We start from the raw sequence: 21788 nt of genomic DNA, 5'->3' as shown, positions 1-21788 counted from the left end.
TCTGGGCCTGGAGTTTTAGAAGTCTTAGCTGCTTTAATTACGGACAATACCTCTTCTGCAGTGATTTCTCCTTCCAAAATATCCCGATGGGAGGTTGAGAGAGTAGTGATGGCGAGATCTTTAAGAAACTTGTCTATGGCTCCAGTTGATGCATCCTCCTGTTCACCATACAATGAAGAATAATAGTCATTAAATAATTTCATTACCATTTGTGGATTCTGTGTCAGGGTGACATTCATATGTCTAATCTTAGGGAGTACCGTTTGATGGAATCGACGCGTTAGATTACGGGCTAACATGGTACCTGGTTTATCTTTTAGCGTGTAAAAGGAGGCCTGATTCCATCTAAGATTTTTTTCCACCTTAGTCGTCAGACAAAGATTCAGTTCCAGCCGGATAGTCTATTTTTTCTCTAAGGTCCAAATTTGGGTTTTGCTTGTGTCGGGTCAGTAGGTCAGACAACTTTTTTTTCTTTATCGTGAATAAGAGCGTTCAAGTTCTTCCTGAGACGAGATGCTATTTGAATCAGATAACCCCTGATCGTGGCTTTGTGATCCGCCCAGTTGATCACTGGAGAGGTGTCTTCAGGTTTATTTGAGGCAAAATATTCCTTAAGATGTTGTTCTATATCAAAATGGACTGATGATTACTCAAGTGATTCATTTTAAGTCTCCAAGGGACAGGACCCCTGTTTACTAGTAAAGTGTCACACGATGTCCAAAGCAAAGAGTGGTCTGACCATGTCACGTCTACTATTTTACTTACCCGGAAGAGGTGCACCGCTTCAGGATTGGTAAAAAAGTGATCGATTCTAGAATAGGTGCGATGAACGTATAGTCTTTCCTGAAAGGGTTGAGTTCCCACCATATATCAATCGAATTGTGGTAATGTAACATTTTAGCCAGTTTTAACCCAATCCTGGGGTAATGCCTAGCAGAGGACAATGGTCTTCTGGTCTTGTTAAAAATTGAGTCTAGGTCTACATTGGAATCCCCTGCGAAAAAGCACCATCCCCCTCAGGTCAGGGACACAGCATGAAGCAAAGTTCTAAAAAAGGGAAGTTGACCTGAGTTAGGAGCGTAGTAAGAGATCAATAAAACTGGGGAGCCCTCCAGATGTCCTATTAGCATCAAGTAATGTTCCTCAGGATTGCTAATCTTCTTCTCCAGCGAGAAAGATACCAGCTTAGAAAAGCAGATAGCCACACCTCCTGTCTTCCCTGGGCCATTTGCCAAGTAGAAATGGGAGTTATAGTGGCGCAAAAAGTTTGGGTTGTAGGTTGGTGGAAAGTGTGTCTCCTAAAGGAGGAGAATGTCTGTCTGCAAGGATTTGTAATGTTGGAAGGCCATCCTCCGCTTTAATGGAGAATTAAGTTCCTTAACATTGTGGGTAACAAATTTGAAGGGGGCCCCGGTAGTATTGTCTGCCATGGTGCAAAAAGAAAGCCAAAAGGTCACTCACCAACCTCTTCTAGAATGATGATCACCTTCCCTGGTTCTCAGAATCGTTCAGCAGCTGAAGGTCCAGTACTGAGGGGACTCGGAGCAAAGGGAAAAGGGGTAAGGGTTGAGAAAAAGAAAAGCGAAAAAGTAAACACGCAAAAGAAGCAAAAATACTGAAGAATTCCTAAATTAGGACTGTCCTGCAAATAAAAAATCAAAGTATATTATGCAATAGTTAGACAGTAATTTCAACCAATTATATGCCAAACCAGGGAAAAGATCCCCCTGGTCCTCCACTAACTTCTCCCTGAGCAACGCCCAGGACCTGGTTTGGCTCTGGTCCCCTCACTAGTGGAGGGAAACACAAACAAACTGGGAACATGGCTGCCACCACTCCCCTTAACATGCCTTTAGAAACATCAACATTAACATAATGAGCTTTAACTGTGAGAATCAGAAGTCCCCCCGAGAAAAGAAAAAACATAACAGTATGCATAAAACCTAAATCCCAGGGTTATTCATTCTCACTCTTGGCAATGAAATGTCAGGAAGAATCCTAGATGTTCCATCTGTGATCCCGCCCTAGGATCCATTAAAGAAAAGAGAAAAACAAGTGGAGGAAAAATTACTTCACAAGGTCCCATTGAACCCAAGAGCCACCTTTTTTCTTCTTCATGGGGGTCTACTTTTGAGCTTGGCCTGGCTTCTGGTGGAACACCACACTGGATATAAGGGACTCTGCGTGGGCTTGGTGACAGGTGATCTGGGCTGTGGGGTGCGGGAGGATCCCTGCGGTTCCACGGATATAAGGCCCAGTTTTTTCAGCAGAACATGGAAACCCCTCTGGAAATGTGGAAAAGGAATGTTTCTTGTTGCAGAAAGTAAAGTTCAATCGAAAAGGTAAAGTCCAGTAGTATTTAATATTTTTGGCTGTCAGAGGCTGTAGCAAAGGTTTCAAATCTCTGCGCTTCTGGATAGTAGCTGGCGAAATATCAGGGAAGATCTGGATTTTGTGGTCCCGCAGTTGCAGGTCAGCTATTTCTCTAGCTTTGGCCATTACGTGCTCTTTGACCGCATAATGAGGCTTTACGATTATGTCTCTTGTCAGGCCATCATCACGGGGCGCCGTCAGGGCCCTGTGCACTCTATCCAGTTCCAACTTGTGAGAAGGTATGTCAGGGATGAGGTAGTGAATGAGCTCTTTAACGATGGCTTCGGAATCAAGGAAGGATTCAGGAATGCCACAAACCCGAAAATTGTAGAGGCGATACAGATTTTCCAGGTCATCTATCTTGTTTAAAAAAGCAAAGAAACCCTCTGACAGGACTTTATAGGGCAATGACTCCAAAAATAGTGTATGCAAACAATTGGGTATAAAAAATTAGTTGAATACAAAAGGTTTTTGTCAAAACTGCATATTCAATTGATGTCATGGATATGAGAACATAATCAAACCACTATTTACAGCACTCTTGTGCAAATGTACAGAGTGAAGCTCTATGCTTTTCGAGGTTTTTGCGCGATTCCACTTCATCAGGAGAAGGTGGTGTAGAGGTTTATGCAATCTACAATTCATAAAGATACAGGGTATATGCATACACAAATTGGAACACAAACGTTTGTCCACAGACAAGCACTATATAACTTTGAAAAACATTGTCTACTGACCATATATATACATGCAGGTATCTTGATGTTTTGCATCAAGAGTAGAGAAAGAAGGGAGGGAGGAACGACAAGGAGAAAAATGGCTGCGCCAACCACATGGTGCCCTAGAAGGGGAAGGACAGATGCAGACACCACAGATCTGTCCTTCCCCTTCTAGGGCACTGTGTGGTCGGCACAGCCATTTTTCTGCTTGTCGTCCCTCCTTTCTTTCTCTACTCTTGATGCAAAACATCAAGTTACCTGCATGTGTGTGTGTGTGTATGTATGTGTGTGTATATATATATATATATATATATATATATGTGTATATATATATATATATATATATATATATATATATATATATATATATATATATATATATATATATATATATATTTAGTAGACAATGTTTTTCAAAGTTATATAGTGCTTGTCTGTAGACAAACTTCCCAATTTGTGTTTGCATATACCCTGTACTTATTTAAACCTTTACACCACTTGCTTCCTGATTAAGCGGAATCACGCAAAAAAACACGAAACGCGTAGAGCTTCACTCTGTACATTTGCACAAGAGTGTTGTAAATAGTAGTTTGATTATGTTCTCATATCTCATGACATCAATTGAATATGCAGTTTTGACAAAAACCTTTTTATTTATTGATTTTTTTTTTCAGACTGTATTAAACTATTTTTTTATACCTATTTGTTTGCATACACTATTTTTGGAGTCCTTGCCCTATAAAGTCTTGTCATCGGGTTTCTTTGCTTTTTTTTATGTCATTAGGGATGTGGGCAATTTCTCTTATTCCCCATTAGAATTTAACTATTTTGTGTATATCTATCTTGTTTAGCACATCATCTAATCTCTCGTGTATGTCCTCAATACACTCAGTATTTTGGTTAGTTCTGGTGATGGTATCTTCCAGTGTGTTTTCTATTCCTATGTGGAAGCCCAGCTCCTGAAATTCATGCTTCATGTCATAGGTTATGCTTTTACTTTTTCAAGCCCTTGTTCTAACAGGGTGGAAAATCTTGCCAACAAAATGGGATCCCCCAAGTATTCTGGCAGTGGCGCCACTCCCAGGGAGCTTGGGAAAGATGAGGGACCGTCCTCCATGCTCCCCTGACTTGCAATATCACATAGTGCCCTGTCCAGGTCTGACTGGGAAGAGAGGATATCTCTGTCTGGGGACATGGATGCAGCCTGAGAAGCCCTGGCACTCAGATCCTTCACTGAGCCATGTCCAGGCAGATCCAGGGGCCGCGTCTGTGTCTCTGGCTGCTGCACCTGTGTGTGCTTTGAGGCCGCCGCTGCCATTTTGGATACGAGGGCCATCTTTATAAATTAGTCTGCGGGCAGTTATTGGGGTTTTCAGGCTTACCCCCCTGTCTATCCACCGGGCGGGAGAGGCAGCAAGAGTCCGGCAAGACGTGCTGTGATCGCGAGCAGAATTGCTGATTGCTCTGGCGGGATCTGCCAGCGGGGAGCGGAGCTAAGGCCTCTCCCCATCTCCGTCTGCGCGCTGCTGTGGGTTTTTTATAGCTTACCCCGGGTCATCCACCAGATCAGGGATGCAGCTGGAGTCCGGTCGGGAGAGCTGTGAGTGCAGGCGGGATTGCCGAACCCCAATGTGAGTGCAGGCGGGATTGCCCAATGTGAGTGCAGGCGGAATTGCCGAACCCCGCTCCAGCGGGGTTCGTTAGGCCAGCAGGGAGCGGAGCTGAAGCTTCACACAGCCGCCATCTCCTGCTGCGTGCATTCGCCTCTCTGTACTATTAACCTAATACTAGCTCAGAAGACTACAAGCCTCAGTTCAGCAAGTGTGGGCTTGTAGGATAGATGGGATGTTCTGCCTGAAAGGTGAAAAATCACTTTAACACAAGGGTGCTATGGTGATTTCCACTGTCTCTTGAACTCAAAAGGAAGCATCCAGTAGCCCAGTGGCAGCAGCAATAGCAGAAGACTATTTCCCCAATTAGAAGGTGCCTTTTAAAAGGCAGTCAGATGTACAAGCAAACTAACTGCAGATCTTACTCCATAAACCCGTATGGGAAGAGGAGATGGGACACTGTTGGTACTGCTTGTCAAATGGGGAGGAATAGTGTTAAGAACAGATTTTTCAAACCAGTCCAGTTTTCCCTTTTGAGAATAATCAGTTGATGTTTTCAAGCAACCACTGATGTGCCTGTTTATTTGCTCGGGTGGTGGATAGGTAGAATGTGCCGGGCAGCAGTGAAGGGCATTACTGCATGGCTGCTCACCACCTAGGAGTAATTGGATAAACTGATAATGCACTTAAAATGGTAGCCAGTGTTTTGTGCTGCTTGTGATACAAAATAGTGTTAGGAATCCACATAACATATATGAAAACATCTACATCAGGACACAGAATGCTTCAAGAAGTGGGCCCGTTCACACTATCTGTGATGACTGGCGTTTCTTTGCACCGGATCAATGCCAGTCAACCACAAGGGGCACATAAGTAACAATTGTTTTCTGTGTGACCTATTCACACTACAGTGCTACACGTGTGGTAGAGTACATAAAAATACCTACATGATGCATTTTAATTACACTGGAGTGTAACTGAGCGCTGGTCCACTGTACCACAACTCTGCTGTGGTAGACAGATGTGGATAAAATTTCATATTGACATTTCAAGAAAGTTAAAAAAAAAATGGCAAATGGTATCTTGGGTTGTTACAACACAAGGCATTGCTACTCACTGCCAGCACAGAACAGACACATGCCTACAAGCTGAAACCAATCGTTTTAGCGCACAGGCATGTGTTAACCGGCCTAAATCTATATACAATATATTTTTATTGATGTACACATTGGCGCTTATACAATAAATATTCCATATCGAGTATCTTTTTGTTTTACATTTTTAGCCACAATTTTGTGTTATTTATCCAATAGATTTTTCTTTTTAAATTTATTTATAGCTTATATCGGGAAATCATTAGTGTTTGACTCTGCAGGATCTCTCTTCTCAAAAAAGATGTACTGTATTTTGGGAGTGTTAATGGCTTTTGAAATCCATTCTTGTGTTCTGTGTTTTATTGCTGTATGTACAAACAAAATACACACTTTACAGATAAAATGAAAACTTAAGATTGCGTATTTTGTCTGTCACAGCTCCGTCCAGATAAAGTGTATCTAAACCCAGAAAACATAAATGTAATATATTGCAGCTTATTAGTCCTTCGATGTAGTGGCTGCATTAATTTTCTTTTTTTTTCAGCCATTTTTCTCTATTTTCCCCCGGTAATGCTGCCAATTAGTTTGCACGCTCACTTTTTCAGTGTATCTATAGAGGAAGTCATGGTTGCCACCCAGACCGAGCTTCTAAAAAACAGTATATCTACTTCTGTTCATCTGCATTACATGGGGGGATTGGGAGATTAGTAGCATATAGAAGAAAGATTAAATTATTTTTGCTTTCAGTGCAGCTCACAAGTGACAAGGATGCTACATTTTTAGCAAGATCAACAGGTATTCTCTATACTTGTTGAAAATATACAAAGCATTAAAAAAAGTAAGGCAGCAAATACATCTAAGGACTGGTAAGCTGCAATATTATACATTCTTGTTCTTGGATTTAGTTATGATTTAGGCTGAATTCACACGGGCATGCAAAGCTGCTGGAGCACTTTACCACTTTGGCAGCTCTCCATTCCCAGCTGCAGTAAGAGGCAGTGTGGTATGCAATTCAGCACATCACAAGGCTTCCTTTTTTTTGTTTTGATTTGTACAAACTTTATGTGAAGTATAATGCAGTGCGGCATTATACATTGCCATGTGATTTGGAACGGTGCGCTGTGATGTCTGCATTTTATCGCAGCATGCTGCAACACAGCTCTAGGTTGCAATGCAGTGTGAATGGGACACTTGGGAATCAATTCTTTCCAGTGTGTCCTTGCGGTGACAGGCATTTTTCAATGCAATAAAACTTTTTTCACTGCAGTATGTGTGAATCCAGCCTTAATGATACTAATAAGAAACAAACAGAAAATGTCATTTATTCCATTCCATTTGTGTTGAGTTTTATTCTTGGTAAGGATTAACTGAGCCTTGTGTCATCTATCGCAATATCTTTTATATCATGTTTACTGTCAACAATGTTTCTATTTTCAGGGTGTTCCCATCCCACTTCATGCTCCATACAGCTCTGAACATGCAAAGGTCCCTGTAGGGTCCATCACAATGGGTTTACCAATCAATGTGGACCCAAAAAAACTGGGTGAGGAGCGTAAGTTCAAATCTGTTCTGTCTGGTTATGTTTATGTGATCACTTTGATTTATAAATTGTCCTTTGTGTTATAACCAGATATATGTTGTCAATGTTCCTGTTCGCAAATTCCCTTCCCCTTTTAAATGCCAAGTGTGTTACTAAATTATTCCACTTACAGCACTCAATTGTGTTCACAGTAAGCCTGCCAGATACAAGCAGAAAAAAAGAACTGTCCAGTATAAACATAACATTGCTGAGCAGACCGGGTCACTGACCTCCTTCTGTGCATGACTGAACCACGGTGAACTCCAGTTCTCTTTATAAAGCAAAGTTCACTTATAATGACGGTTTGTCTGCAAACTCCTTTCATCATCCTTGACACGTCTTGTTGCCTTTGGCACACATTGACTGGAATGTTTCAGCTATAACTAAGTGTGAACAACTGTAACTCTGGCTCAGTACAGATATCATAACTGCTTAAAAAGGTCAGGAGTCATGCAGCTCTCCAGTCCTGATATTCTGCCTCTCGTCATGCTCCTAAGAGCACAGGTTTTTTGTTAAACTACATATTTTTGTAAAAGTTTGCAGTACCTTTTAAAAGTGGTTGTAAACCCTCACATAAACCCACTGAAGTGAACAGCCTCAGATGATACATAAAGATCAAACAAATCATCCTACATAGGTTTTACTTGTTTATCTGCAGTCTTTTCCTTTCTACACCACTTCAAAAGGGCATAAAAATGTTAAAATCTTTCTTCATCTGTCCAGAGTGGGGGGGGGGGGGGGGAGGAGCAGAGAGGCTGCAGTTACACTGTGTGTCTGTAGGAAAGGAACACACCCCTCCACACAGCAGAAGCACACTGTTTTGAATAGACCAGCTGTCTGCTGAGCACACAATTTACACACACACACAATTTACACACACACTCATGTGTCAGCAAAACTTCTCAGAAGTGACTCATGCTGATAACAGAGGAACGAAGAACCAGAAACAACACGTAGCCCCCATTCACACTGGTGCAACGTGTCGTGATTTGACAGGTCCAAATCGCAGAACAAGTTGCACCCTATTGTTGGCAATGGAACTGTTCAAATCTGTGCGACGCTGACTTTGCGGTGCCGCACTGATTTGAATAAAAAGGTTCCTGCACTATTTTTTGCCACTTCAGGTGCGACTTGCATAGACATCTCGTCAGCTAAGTCGCCCCTGAAGTTGCATTGACCTGCAGCTTTGAAATCGTGCGACTAAAGTCAGATGCAGTGTGAACTGGGGCTTAGAGCTTTGGAGAGATAAGTCAACACTACAGATATACGTGCTTTGCTCAGATTCCGTGACTGAGGTTTACAACCACTTTAAAGTACCCTTATGCCTATGGCTGCGTTATAGATTTTGTGCTGGTGAGTAGATGCTGAACAAATAATCACTAGTGCTTTTAGCGGGTGTGGACTACCAAAAATCTCCTATGAAGCTTGAGCCTTTGAAGATTTTATGTGTTGCCAGTCTTCCTGGTGTGTATGACCGACACATAATTTGTTCAGTAATGACATGGTTCCCACTCTGATAAGCCGCTACCATTTTTCTACTCCCAGCTCAACTCACTCCCCTTTCTACAGAATTTACGCTTCTAATGTGCAGATTCACATGAAAGGTGATAATGAACAGTACAGCCCTGGTTGATGCACAGTGCTGCAGTACAGGGAATTACAGGAGGCTAATATCAAGACTCAAGATTTAAGTTTTTATGGTGTCCCTTGTGTAAAAAAATTGATTCAGTAATTTTCAAAGTACATGAGTGGATAAAATGGTGCCGTTTAATTTTTTTTTTGGTGTTTACCGTTAGTGTTTTATTTTAAACCCGAGTTATGTTTTAAATCTATGCAAGCCAAGTGTCTTAAAAATTTCAGTCGTCTTCTGGACCACTATCAACCTGGTTGACTCACTCCCTGTTCCCCTTTCCTCATTAGCTTGGCTCCCTCCCTCTTCCCGCTCTCCATCTGAGCCCCATTTTGCTTCACACGCTTTGGCTTGGGGATTCTGGTAAATTCTCTGCCGGTCTAAATTTGTCCCATCTACCACTGCATAGCCCTCGGTTTCCCCCTGGAATGGATAGCCCAGGGCAGTTTTGCTGGTGGAACGAATATGGATTTATGGATGTCCATTCTCTTCTCACCCCAAAAGGATCCTGACGTTTGGCGCACTTAGATTGCCCTACAAGATTCCGCTACATACAGTTTCATCATTTCATTTCGTTGCTCCTTCGTTCTCAGCACTCTCCTTATACCCTGATGTCGCTCAGAAGTCTCTGTAAAGCACGTCCATACTCTACAGGTCTTATCTCTTTGATCAATACCTCAATTATATCTTTAAAGAAACCCCGTCTACAAGCCTTTTAGCAGCAATGGGAAAGTGAGTTGGGGGGGTGACTCCAGGGGACTGGCAGATCATGACCCTAGCGCTCTCTTAAGGTTTAGAAATTTTGCGACTCTTGAGAAAGCTTATAAATATCTATACTGATGATACTATATGCCAGTTTGTCTGGCCTGTTTTGTTCCTTTCTACCCCTCGACTTGCTTTCGAGGATGTCCCCAGCCAGGGGCGATGGCACGTATTTGGTGGTTTTGCCCAAAAGCAGGCAGAATATGGATCTGGGTCTATGCCCTCCTACATATATACTGCATTCAGTTATCAAGAGGAATCCTTGGGAAGCCCTCCTTTTAAACCTATAGAGACGGTTTGCTCGGAACATCAGCTAGCATTGCATCATTTTACGGTAACTAACCTTACAATAGCTAGGGCCCGCTCTTAGTTTCGAAGCTGTAAAACTGGCTATTTTGTTGGACTCCCATGGTATATTTCTTCAGGTTGAGCGGCCTTGGATAGCCTGCACCAATCCTTCACATTTTGATGATTATCTTTTAGCAATCTGACCTCTCTTGGTAAGTGTACAGAGCAAAAAGTACCCCCAGGTACTAGTGGGACTTTAAAGGCAAACAAAGAGAACACAAAGGTACAAAAATATATCAAATTTTATTATACAAATAAGCTAAAAAAATCAGGTGTAAACATCACCAAGGACCACTGCTCTGTATCTATACCAGGTATATTGGCAACACCATTTGGCTTACTTGGTCGTGGTCATTTTGCTTTCTCTTGGTACACAGACCCCTGAGACCTACTTCCCCCTCCCTTTGTCCTTCCCCAACGTATAATCCTTACTGGTTTCTTCTTAACCTCCTCCTTTTCACCTTCATTTTCTGTGATCTAACTTTACACCAGCCCTTTGGCACTGGCTGATCTTGGTTCAGACAGCTGTTGGACATATTTGATGTGTAGAGCAGATATGTCATTTCTCTTTGACTTGTTGCTTATGACTTTAATGGAACGTTCTTATTATGTTCCTGCTAATTGTACAACTTACCGTTAGTGCCTTTGTAATGTTGTGTCACTTTTGCAATTGCAATATTTTTTATTTTCTTTATCAGATTTCATGTTTTTGTTATGACAAATGGCACTGCATTATGTGCTAAATGCCAGTAAAACATTTGTAAGAGAAAATTGCATATTTAGCATATTAGGATCTTTAATCGATTATAGAGTAAAACAGCCCATAGACATGAGATGGCAGTCTGTGACTCTACTTTTTTTTTTTTTTTTTTTTTTTTTTTTTCTCTGCCAGATGCAAAATCTCATAACTGTAAAAGCAGACAGGTGGCCACTGGTAAATAATTCCCTGGGTAGACATGAACTGATCAAGTTATAAAACTTGTCCCGATCATAATTAGCGATGTGCGTCTACGCTGCTTTCCTCCACCTCCCCTGGCTTTTTATTTACATATTTGTTAAGACAACAAAGCAAACCTTGCAAGTTTACAGAGCAGCCTGCAGCGATTTGGATCTTAGGGGATCCAGTTCAAGAGTGTGCCAGCCCAATCCAACTATCCTCCTATGTCTAAGTGCTATATTCTGGTAGAAATCATGCTGGAAATGAGATGGTTAAACATGTTGTTCCTGGGTCATCAGACTTCCAGGAGGTGACTTCCTTTTATGAGTTTGTTATCACACTGCTACTGCAATAAAGGTTTAATAGATCATTTTTAAATACAGTGAACTTTGCACAGGAGTGTTTTGAAGGAAATGAATGGTGGCATTTTTTCTTTATGGCTCTGTAGAATTCAGAGAGGTATGAGTGCAGTGGATGAGCGGGATATGTGTGTACACGCAGGAAGTGGGAGTGGTACGTATTTATTTGTATCGGGAACATTTTCTGCCTGTTAGACTCACATTACATCCCTCTCTGCCATAGCGTGCATTTACTTTGTCAGTTGTCCTATTTGCCAGAGGGAGGAAAAACTGCAAGAAGTTATTGCTTACAATGTGCTGGGATGCTGTTTTGTTAACTTTTGTAAGGGGGAATGTGTCACGGGCACTGTCGTCATAAGGTATTTCTGTGCTAGAGATCTATGAACCGTGAACCGTGAACAGATTTTAAGATGAACGGTTTCTTTTTGGAAATCTACTGCCTTAAGGTGTGATTTGTCTGCCTTTTCTCACTTCCAATTGTGCATATTATATACCTGAGTGCTTTCTGCAGTGTGCTGTAAATAAATTGGAGCAAGTGACGATCACGTGAATGATATTCCCTAAGCTGAACTCTACAGAAGGGGTGTAGGAGAAAGCTGTGCCTCCTACTGCAGGTGCTGAAACAACTGACAACCAGCAAACCTGTGTTGGCATAGGGCTAGTGATGAAGATGTGTCCAAAGAAAAGGAGCAAAAATGTATATGCTAATGGATCTATTGTTTTATTCATTTGTTATTTTTCAGTGCCTTTTCTGGCTGTAAAACAGGAGCAACTCTCCCCCAGAAGCCAGCCAGAGAACCTGGTTATGCAGACACCTCAAGAAAGCTCAATATTCAGGGGTAGGAATTACTTATGTTCATTTACAGGACCGCATGACTTGCCACAGTTTGCAACATTTGTAATTGTTTTGTCATTGTGAGAGTAAAGCTGACTCTGGATGGATTTTTTTATCTTTCTTTGATCAGCCCACGGGCTGATCAAAAAAAAAATTAGCCGATTCCCCCATCCACGCATTTAGGGTGGATGGAGGAATCCTCCCCGCTGTGCCATTTGTATTCTGACAATGGGAACTCCTCCGCTATCAGAATACACTGATCAAAGCTGCAGCCGATTGGCTACAAAGCTGATCGAAGAAACATTTTTCAACATTAATGTTCGAGAGAAGCCAGTCATTCAGTCGACTTCTCTCTTGCAGTCTATCTATGGCCAGCTCTATAATACAGTTTTTAAATGCATGCTTAATTCACAGCACTGACACTAATCTCCACCTATTTTCCCTGGTTATTGCCTTACTGACATTGTTCTCTGATATCACAGGTTCAGATAGGATGGCTGCATGCAGTTCAGTGAGATCATAAATATCCAGGTTGCATATATTTTAATGCTTCTCTGTAAAATTTCTATGGTCTAATAGCAGAATCATAAATCTTTTTGTGTACTTGCACATTAAAAACGGTAAATGGGTTTAAGGTGTTAAATTGGTTTTCTTGTACTCTAAAATTCTAGAATTCAGCTTTTCTAAATAATATGCCACCCATCATTTTAGGTGACGTGTTTTTGGCTTGACCTACAGTGCGTGATATGTTAGGAAATCTAGTACATATCTTCTCATGCCAAATGAGCTAACATTTGTTTTGTAACTGAAAGAAGTTGCTCTGATTATTTTATACAACTTTAGTGTCATTTTAGGAGGTATAATATTCATAAAATTAAGTAACCGATATAAGAATTAACCACCTTATAATCGCCACACATTAATAAATGGTGGATGTACATTTCTGGAGCATCATTTAAAGATGGCGCTATGTTTACTACTTGTGTGTGCGCAGTGCAGATCACTGACAAAATGTACAGAGCCAGTCTGAGTGGCTCTGTGTTTTGTAATGGCCAGACACAGTAATAACATGTAAAAATTGCAGCAAAAAAAGGTTAGATTGTTTTTGTTTTTTAACCCTCTTCAGCCTCTCTCTGTAGTGACCTGTATATAACACATTCACTTGCCTTATGCACATTATTTATTTAATGTATTTATTTATTTTTTACAGATACTTGTATATCGCCGTCAATTTATGCAGCACTTTGTTATTATTATTATTATTATTATTATTATACAGGAGTTATAAAGCGCCAACAGTTTGTGCAGCGCTTAACAAAATGAAGGCAGACATTACAGTTACATTACAATTTGGTACAAGAGGAATCAGAGAGCCCTGCTCATTAGAGCTTAAAATCTAAAAGGGAGGGTCAATTGATACAGAAGGTAATAGCTGAGGGGGATGAGTTGATGGAGGAAGTAAAACAGTGTATTAGTTAGAAGCAGGATAGGCTTCTTTAACCACTTCAGCCCCGGAAGATTTGGCTGCTGAATGACCGGGCCATTTTTTGCGATTCGACACTGCGTCGCTTTAACGGACAATTGCGCGGTCGTGTGAACACCTAAACAAAATTGACGTCCTTTTTTTCCCACAAATAGAGCTTTCTTTTGGTGGTATTTGATCATCTCTACGTTTTTTTTGTTTTTTTATTTTTTGCACTATAAACAAAAAAGAGCGACAATTTTGAAAAAAACACATTTTGTACTTTTTGCTATAAAATCCCAATTTAAAAAAAAACTAATTTTTTCTCAGTTTAGCGTCTAAAAAATAGGGGCTAGATTTATAGAATTTTTATTATTATATTTTTTTTATTTATTTTTTTTTTACTAGCAATGACGGTGATCTGTGATTATTTTTTTTTTCAGGACTGCAACATTATGGCAGACACTTTTGACACATTTATACAGCGATCAGTGCTATAAACATGCACTGATTTACTGTAAAAATGTCACTGGCAGAGAAGGGGTTAACACTAGGGGGCGATCAAGGGGTCAACTGTGTTCCCTGTGTGTGTTTCCAACTGTAGGGGGAGGGGCTGACCTAGAGGAAATGACAGATCGTGGCTCCTAGCTATAAGGAACTCACAATTTGTCTCTCCTAACAGAAAAGGGATGTGTGTGTTTACACACACACATCCCTGTTCTGCCTTTCGTGCCCGCGATCACTCGTGGCCGGCGGTCACCAGCATCGGTACCCCCGCAGTGCAGCGCCTGCTATCCCAAAGGAGCCAACATACAGCTACGACAGCTCGTGGGATTGTGCCGACCTGCCGCAGTATAATGACGACAGCTGGTCGGCAAGCAGTTAAAGAGAAGGGTTTTCAGGGATCATCTAAAGATGGATAGATTAGGGGACAGTCGGACAGATTGGGGTAGGGAGTTCCAAAGTATGGGGGAAGCTCTGGAGAAATCCTGGAGGTGAGCATGGGAGGAGGCGACAAGGGAGCTAGAGAGCAGGAGGTCTTGGGAGGACCAAAGAGAGCGGCTTGGTTGGTATTTTGAGACTAGATTAGTGATGTAGCTGGGGGCAGAGTTGTGGATGGCTTTGTAAATTATTGTTAGTACTTAGAATTGTATTTGTTGGGTGAGTGGAAGCCAGTGGAGGGATTGGCAGAGAGGGGTGGAGGACACTGAATGGTTAGTAAGGTGGATGAGTCTTGCAGTGGCATAAATTATGGAATGAAGGGGGGGGGATAGTCTATGTAAAGGTAATCCAATGAGGTGGGAGTTGCAGTAGTCGAGGCGAGAGATAACCAGGGAGTGAATTAGAAGCTTGGTGGTGTCATTAGTTAAAAAGGGGCATATTCTACTAATGTTGCGGAGGCTGCATGATTTGGACAGGGATTGGCTTTCAGTCCCTGCCCTCAAGGAGCTTATAATTTAGGGCTCCTAACTCGCATTCCTGCATACAGGACAATTTAGACAGGAGCCAGTTAACTTACCAGCATGTCTTTGGAGTGTGGGTGGAAATCGGAGTAGGATCCTAGTGCTTCTAGGTGGATGTGCTTTCCACTTAGCCAATCTGTTGCCCATTAACCCCTCATCTCCATCCTCCCCCTCTCCAAACACCACTAAAAGAAAGCTTTATTTGTCTAACAAAATGATATACTATAAAATTCATGTGGGTACATTGTTGCATAAACAAGTAATTGCCTAGTATTACAGCACTGAAAACTGAAAATGGCCTGGAAATAGTAGTGCTTTAGCTCAATTAGTGTAAGGGTCTTGTCTGAAATAATTATATTATATGCATTTATCTGTAACATAAGACATGAGATGTACTCTTCATTATAGTACAGTTAATATTTTCTCATGAATGACCACAAATTTAAAATATCCTTTCTCTACACCTGTGTTTATAATATATACGCTGGTACATTGTGCTGCCTTTCTCCTTTAGATCAGGGTTTGCACTATTGTGCTGCTACAATGGCCATTTAAATGAATAAGCTGTCTTAATGTAAGGCATGGTATAGCACGGTATAATGCATTTCACCGCAAGAGTGTGAATCCAGCTCTAGGCAAGACTTGGGTGACTTGATATGATTATTCCACCAAGAAGCCTTTCCTAAGTTAAAGAGAGATTTAAAGTAATATTAAAGGCTTGTTGTGTGTTGTTTGTTATTTAAAAAAAAAAAAATGTTATACTTATCTGCTCTGTGCACAGAGCAACCTGGATCCTCCTCTTCTTGGGTCCCATGCCAGCGCTCTTGGCCCCACCCTCCAAACCCCTTGCTATGGGGGCACCCAAGCAGGTTCGTTCCCGAGCCACTGCTTTGTGTGTCCATTCAGACACAGTGCCATGGCTCTGCTCCGCCCACTTTCTCATTGGCTTACTGGCTGTGATTGACAGCAGCGGGAGCCAATACTGGAAGGGGTGGGCAAGCCTAGGCACTGTCAAAAAGTGCCCAAGGTTTACTTGTCAGAAGGGTTGAGTTTGGCCATAGCTGCAGGTCCTGGGGCCTGCTGCAGGCATCTCTAGGCACCTGCACTTTATATGTGTATCCGTTTCATGTATTTTCATTTGATTCACTAAAAATGTGATATTAAAAATATCCTTTTTTACACTTCATACTAAAAGGGATACTATGATTCCCTTAACCTCATGACCTACATGGGTGATGCATACAAAAGCAGTATAAGAAAAATGTATTGGTTCTAAAAAGGCATTGGTGTTTCCATTACAGGTACAGCTCAAGGAGGAAGTCTCACTAAAGGTTTACCAGGTAGTCGCCCTACACCAGATCCTCAATTATCGTACAGAGGGTCCATTACTCATGTAAGTCTACCCTGTGGGCTGATGTTAATTGAAATGGTGCAGTAGGGTTATCGCAAATAATACTCCACTCTGCTCTGTTTCATTTTTGTTTTTCTCTTACATCCATTTCCAAACATCTTTAGGGCACTCCGGCAGAAGTACTTTACAAAGGAACCATTTCCAAGATCATGGGAGAAAATAGCCCATGTAGGGTGGACAGAATGCGTGAGGAACCAGTGTCCAAGGGTAAAGTCATTTATGAAGGCATGAAAGGCCACATCCTGTCACTCGATGGCAAGTCCTAGTATCTTTTTTACCTTTTTTATAGAAACTATACAACACAAAATAATGGGCTGAAGAATATTTATACTTGAAATGTGCAAGAGTGTGTAGAAGATAAGCCATTAACCAACTACATAATACATTTTTTCTTTGCAATACCTAAATAAAAATTAGACCTTTTAGAGGGCCTTTTGTTTTATGGCCAGACTATAATGTATCTTGTGTATACATTGAAAGGCTGCAGTTGTAATTGGCACAATTAATTTCAGTGAAGGTAACATAAAGGATAGCTGCACCTTTAAATTACATATAAACCCTAAATTGATGATATTTAGTTTACTACAGCCCTATGCATTGTTTTTATTACAGGTACTTATATAGTACCATTAATTTACACAGCGCTTTACATATATTGTACATTCACATCAGTCCCTGCCCTCAATGAGCTTACAATCTAAGGTCTCCAATTCACATTCATACATATATGAGGGCTAATTTAGACAGGAGTCAATTAACCTACCAGCATGTCTTTTGAGTGTGGGAGGAAACCCGCACAGGGAGAACATGTAAACTCGAGGCAGGTAGTGCCGTGGTTGGTTTCAAACCAATGACCCTAGTACTGCTAGGTGCAATTGCTAACCACTTAGCCACAGTGCCTCAATTGTTTGTTTGTTTTTTTTTTTTCTTTTCTTAAACAAATATTGTGTTCACTTTTTTATCCTTTGTTGGTTTTCAGTGCTGCTGCTCTCCTGCAGCCTTTTTGCAACCACTTTGTGGGCATGTACTCCAGTGATGGCGTAGAAAGATAGCCTATTCTCTTACAGAGTATTCCCTATGTTAGTCCCAGAAAGCTACTTTGTGCAAAGTAACCAGGGATTAGTGGCTGGCTGGGTTTTGTCTCAAAGATTTCTAATGCCCTGTACACACTATCAGAATTTCGGTCAGAAAAAACTTGGATGGTTTTTCCGACGGAATTCCACTCAAGCTTGCTTTGCATACACACAGTCACACAAAAGTTCTCTGAACTTTTGACTGTCAGGAACGTGGTGACGTACAACACTACGACGAGCCGAGAAAATGAAGTTCAATGCTTCCGAGCATGCGTGATTTTTTGTGCGTCCGAATTGCATACAGACGGACGCAATTTCAGATGGGAACTTTTCCCAACCGAAAAATAGAGAACCTGCTCTCAATCTTTTGCTGGCTGGAATTCCGCCAGCAAAAGGCCGATGCAGCATACACGCAGCCGCATTTTCCGACAAAAAGCTCTCATTGGAGTTTTGCTGGCGGCATTTCCTGTGTACGCGCCATAAAGCTAAAAAATTGACAGTTGCCTGACTGTCATCCTATAGCATTAGTCACCATCCTAGATACTGGAGAAGTTGAAGATGGTAAACCTAATGTGACATGAAGTGAGAGAATATCTCCAATGTTAATAAAAAGCTGTGAGGTTTCAACCTTTTCTTGCAATTTCCAAAGTAAATAAATAGTAGTTACTCAAAGCTTATTTATGTCTGTGCTCCGTTATGTCCAGCATATTCTGAATACCTTGACTGAAAATGTTACAGCACCTTATATTACAGAAATGCATTTTTTTAATTGTCAACTAACAAACGATTGTATCCAAACTGCAGGCAAGAAAAATATATGTACTCCCAGTCAGTTTTTTATTTTGTAATCTAGAAACTAGGACAGCTGCTAACTGATTACTGCTTTTATTATTAATTACAGTGTTCTTCACTTAGCTTCGTTTGTCAGATTTTACACATTAACCTGTTAGGTTTATCTGCTATTGGCAGTCTTCCTCATGTTTAAAACAAGGCAAGGATTATTATTTGCTTTTGAATCCTCTATCTTTGGTGTCACCCGTGTGGACTTTTTTTTTGTGTGATTTTTTTTCTTTTCCTTTATTTTGATACTAAGATGTGACTCCCGGTAATTGGTCTATAGTGATGTTTACTGTTTGGTTCAAAGGGAAAAAAAATAATGCTGGACGTCTCTCATTAATTTAACTCAACAGCTGATGACACTTTGATTGTGTGATTAACACAGCTCCCTTACTTTTTAGGTGGATCAACCTCTCAAAACTCTAAAGAGGACCATCGAAGTATTGGGTCCACTCAAGAGTCAAGTGCTGCAAAACGCACTTACGATATGATGGAAGGACAGATTCCAAGAGGTTTACATGTCCGCGAGTTGCCAGCCGGCCCTACAGAAGGTAGGTGTAACTGTTTCTGATTCCTCTGTCATATACAGTGGGGACGGAAAGTATTCAGACCCCCTTAAATTTTTCACTCTGTTATATTGCAGCCATTTGCTAAAATCATTTAAGTTCATTTTTTTTCCTCATTAATGTACACACAGCACCCCATATTGACAGAAAAACACAGAATTGTTGACATTTTTGCAGATTTATTAAAAAAGAAAAACTGAAATATCACATGGTCCTAAGTATTCAGACCCTTTGCTCAGTATTTAGTAGAAGCGCCCTTTTGATCTAATACAGCCATGAGTCTTTTTGGGAAAGATGGACACACCTGGATTTGGGGATCCTCTGCCATTCCTCCTTGCAGATCCTCTCCAGTTCTGTCAGGTTGGATGGTAAACGTTGGTGGACAGCCATTTTTAGGTCTCTCCAGAAATGCTCAATTGAGTTTAAGTCAGGGCTCTGGCTGGGCCATTCAAGAACAGTCAGAGTTGTTGTGAAGCCACTCCTTCGTTATTTTAGCTGTGTGCTTAGGGTCATTGTCTTGTTGGAAGGTAAACCTTCAGCCCAGTCAGAGGTCCTGAGCACTCTGGAGAAGGTTTTCGTCCAGGATATCCCTGTACTTGGCTGCATTCATCTTTCCCTCGATTGCAACCAGTTGTCCTGTCCCTACAGCTGGAAAACACCCCTACAGCACGATGCTGCCACCACCATGCTTCACTGTTGGGACTGTATTGGACAGGTGATGAGCAGTGTCTGGTTTTCTCCACACATACCGCTTAGAATTAAGGCCAAAAAGTTCTATCTTGGTCTCATCAGACCAAAGAATCTTATTTCTCACTATCTTGGAGTCCTTCAGGTGTTTTTTTACCAAACTCCATGCGGGCTTTCATGTGTCTTGCACTGAGGAGAGGCTTCCGTCGGACCACTCTGCCATAAAGCCCCGACTGGTGGAGGGCTGCAGTGATGGTTGACTTTCTGCAGCTTTCTCCCATCTCCCGACTGCATCTCTAGAGCTCAGCCACAGTGATCTTTGGGTTCTTCTTTACCTCTCTCACCAAGGCTCTTCTCCCCAATAGCTCAGTTTGGCCGGACAGCCAGCTCTAGGAAGGGTTCTGGTAGTCCCAAACGTCTTCTTTTTAAGGATTATGGAGGCCACTGTGCTCTTAGGAACCTTAAGTGCAGCAGAATTTTTTTTGTAACCTTGGCCAGATCTGTGCCTTGCCACAATTCTGTCTCTGAGCTCTTCAGGCAGTTCCTCTGACCTCATGATTATCATTTGCTCTGACATGCACTGTGAGCTGTAAGGTCTTATATAGACAGATGTGTGGCTTTCCTTATCAAGTCCAACTCAAATGAAGGTGTAGATCTCAAGGATGATCAGAAGAAATGGACCGCACCTGAGTTAAATATATGAGTGCCACAGCAAAGGGTCTGAATACTTAGGACCATGTGATATTTCAGTTTTTCTTTTTTAATAAATCTGCAAAAATGTCAACAATTCTGTGTTTTTCTGTCAATATGGGGTGTTGTGTGTACATTAATGAGGAAAACAATGAACTTAAATGATTTTAGCAAATGGCTGCAATATAACAGAGTGAAAAATTTAAGGGGGTCTGCATACTTTCTGTCCCCACTGTATATGCCTATGTGAAGGTTCTCATTTATCCAGGTTATGGTATACCTAGTAGTAGTCATTAGTGGGCAGCAGCAGATTGAACATCGAACTTCCATGTGGCTCTTATAAGCAGTCTCCTTCGGCTGAACTTCCTATGTAATGGTAGAAACATTTAGTTATTCCTCATAGCTTCCTAAATTCTAACTGTGAAAGCGGCTTAAGGGCTAAGTTCACCTTTTGGGAAAAAATATTAAATGCACATATTTTTGCAGGAAAAAAAAGTGCATTTATTATTTTTCCTTAGAGTCTGGAAAGCATTGCACAGTGGATCAGGGGTGCAATGCAATGACAGACTCCTGCAGACAAGCCCTGCAGCTTTCAGCCTGTACCTGTATGTGAGCTGGCTGTTTACAAGCTGCAGGGCTTGTGAATGAACTACAAGGTCAATCATCAGTGACCTCGCAGTCCATTCAGAACTACAAGCCATCACCTGCAAAGATGACGGTACTTGTAGTTCAAGTCATCCACAGGTAATAGTGAATGAATGACGTGCGTGTGGGCAGCGGCTGCCGTGAGAAGATTCCTGCTCGCTGTCCCCAGGGGTGTGGATGAGAGGCTGCAGCTACTGGAACATGTTACATGTTCCACCCTAAATACGAGTGGAACACGTAACATGTTCCAAGATGAACTTATCCTTTAAATTAATATTTTCCTTCACCCCCATTAAGGGATACTAGTTTTAAAACTTCAGATTCTACTACTGCCTATAGGAGGATTGAATACTGGGAAACAAAATAACTGTAGGCTGGCCCTGTATAACCTCACCCACTTTTAGCTAGCCTCAACTTTTTTCTGGTGTAAAAGAGAAAAAATGTCTCTGCCTTGAGAGAAGCAAACAATTTTCTCTACTTGAGGATTGTTTTCTCAGGATTTGTCTACTAGATCTGTTGGTACTTCCTAGGCCTTTCAGCATCAGGCTTCTATTTCTTGGATTTGCAAGGCTTTCATCTGGCCTTTGGTTCACATGTTAGTTAAGTTTTGCCTGCTTTGGTTGTTTTTGTTTTGTTTTGTTTTTTGTTTTGTTTTGTTTTTTGCATGTTAGACGTTCAATTGCTTTGTTCCCGACCACTTAGTTGAAC

At 41.4% G+C, this 21788-nt stretch overlaps 1 protein-coding gene across 18 annotated transcripts in view; it reads left to right on the top strand.

The window, feature by feature from the left end:
- The window catches only part of NCOR2 (nuclear receptor corepressor 2), a 712221-nt gene that overhangs the window by 613611 nt on the left and 76822 nt on the right, over positions 1-21788 (top strand). For 13 of the 18 annotated variants that reach the window (XM_073627730.1, XM_073627722.1, XM_073627713.1 and 10 more), the window contains 5 exons: positions 7234-7348; positions 12155-12250; positions 16473-16564; positions 16687-16837; positions 18894-19043. In XM_073627730.1, coding sequence (XP_073483831.1) covers positions 7234-7348; positions 12155-12250; positions 16473-16564; positions 16687-16837; positions 18894-19043 — 604 coding nt within the window. The remainder of the gene's footprint in view (positions 1-7233; positions 7349-12154; positions 12251-16472; positions 16565-16686; positions 16838-18893; positions 19044-21788) is intronic. The other 5 variants (XM_073627809.1, XM_073627738.1, XM_073627818.1 and 2 more) reach the window with 1 other exon arrangement.

This window comes from Aquarana catesbeiana, linkage group LG01 (genome assembly GCF_042186555.1).
Source record: "Aquarana catesbeiana isolate 2022-GZ linkage group LG01, ASM4218655v1, whole genome shotgun sequence".
In the NCBI taxonomy this organism is placed as follows: domain Eukaryota; kingdom Metazoa; phylum Chordata; class Amphibia; order Anura; family Ranidae; genus Aquarana; species Aquarana catesbeiana.
The sequence above is the reverse complement of the archived record's forward strand: the minus strand, read 5'-3'. Positions and strand labels throughout refer to the sequence as shown.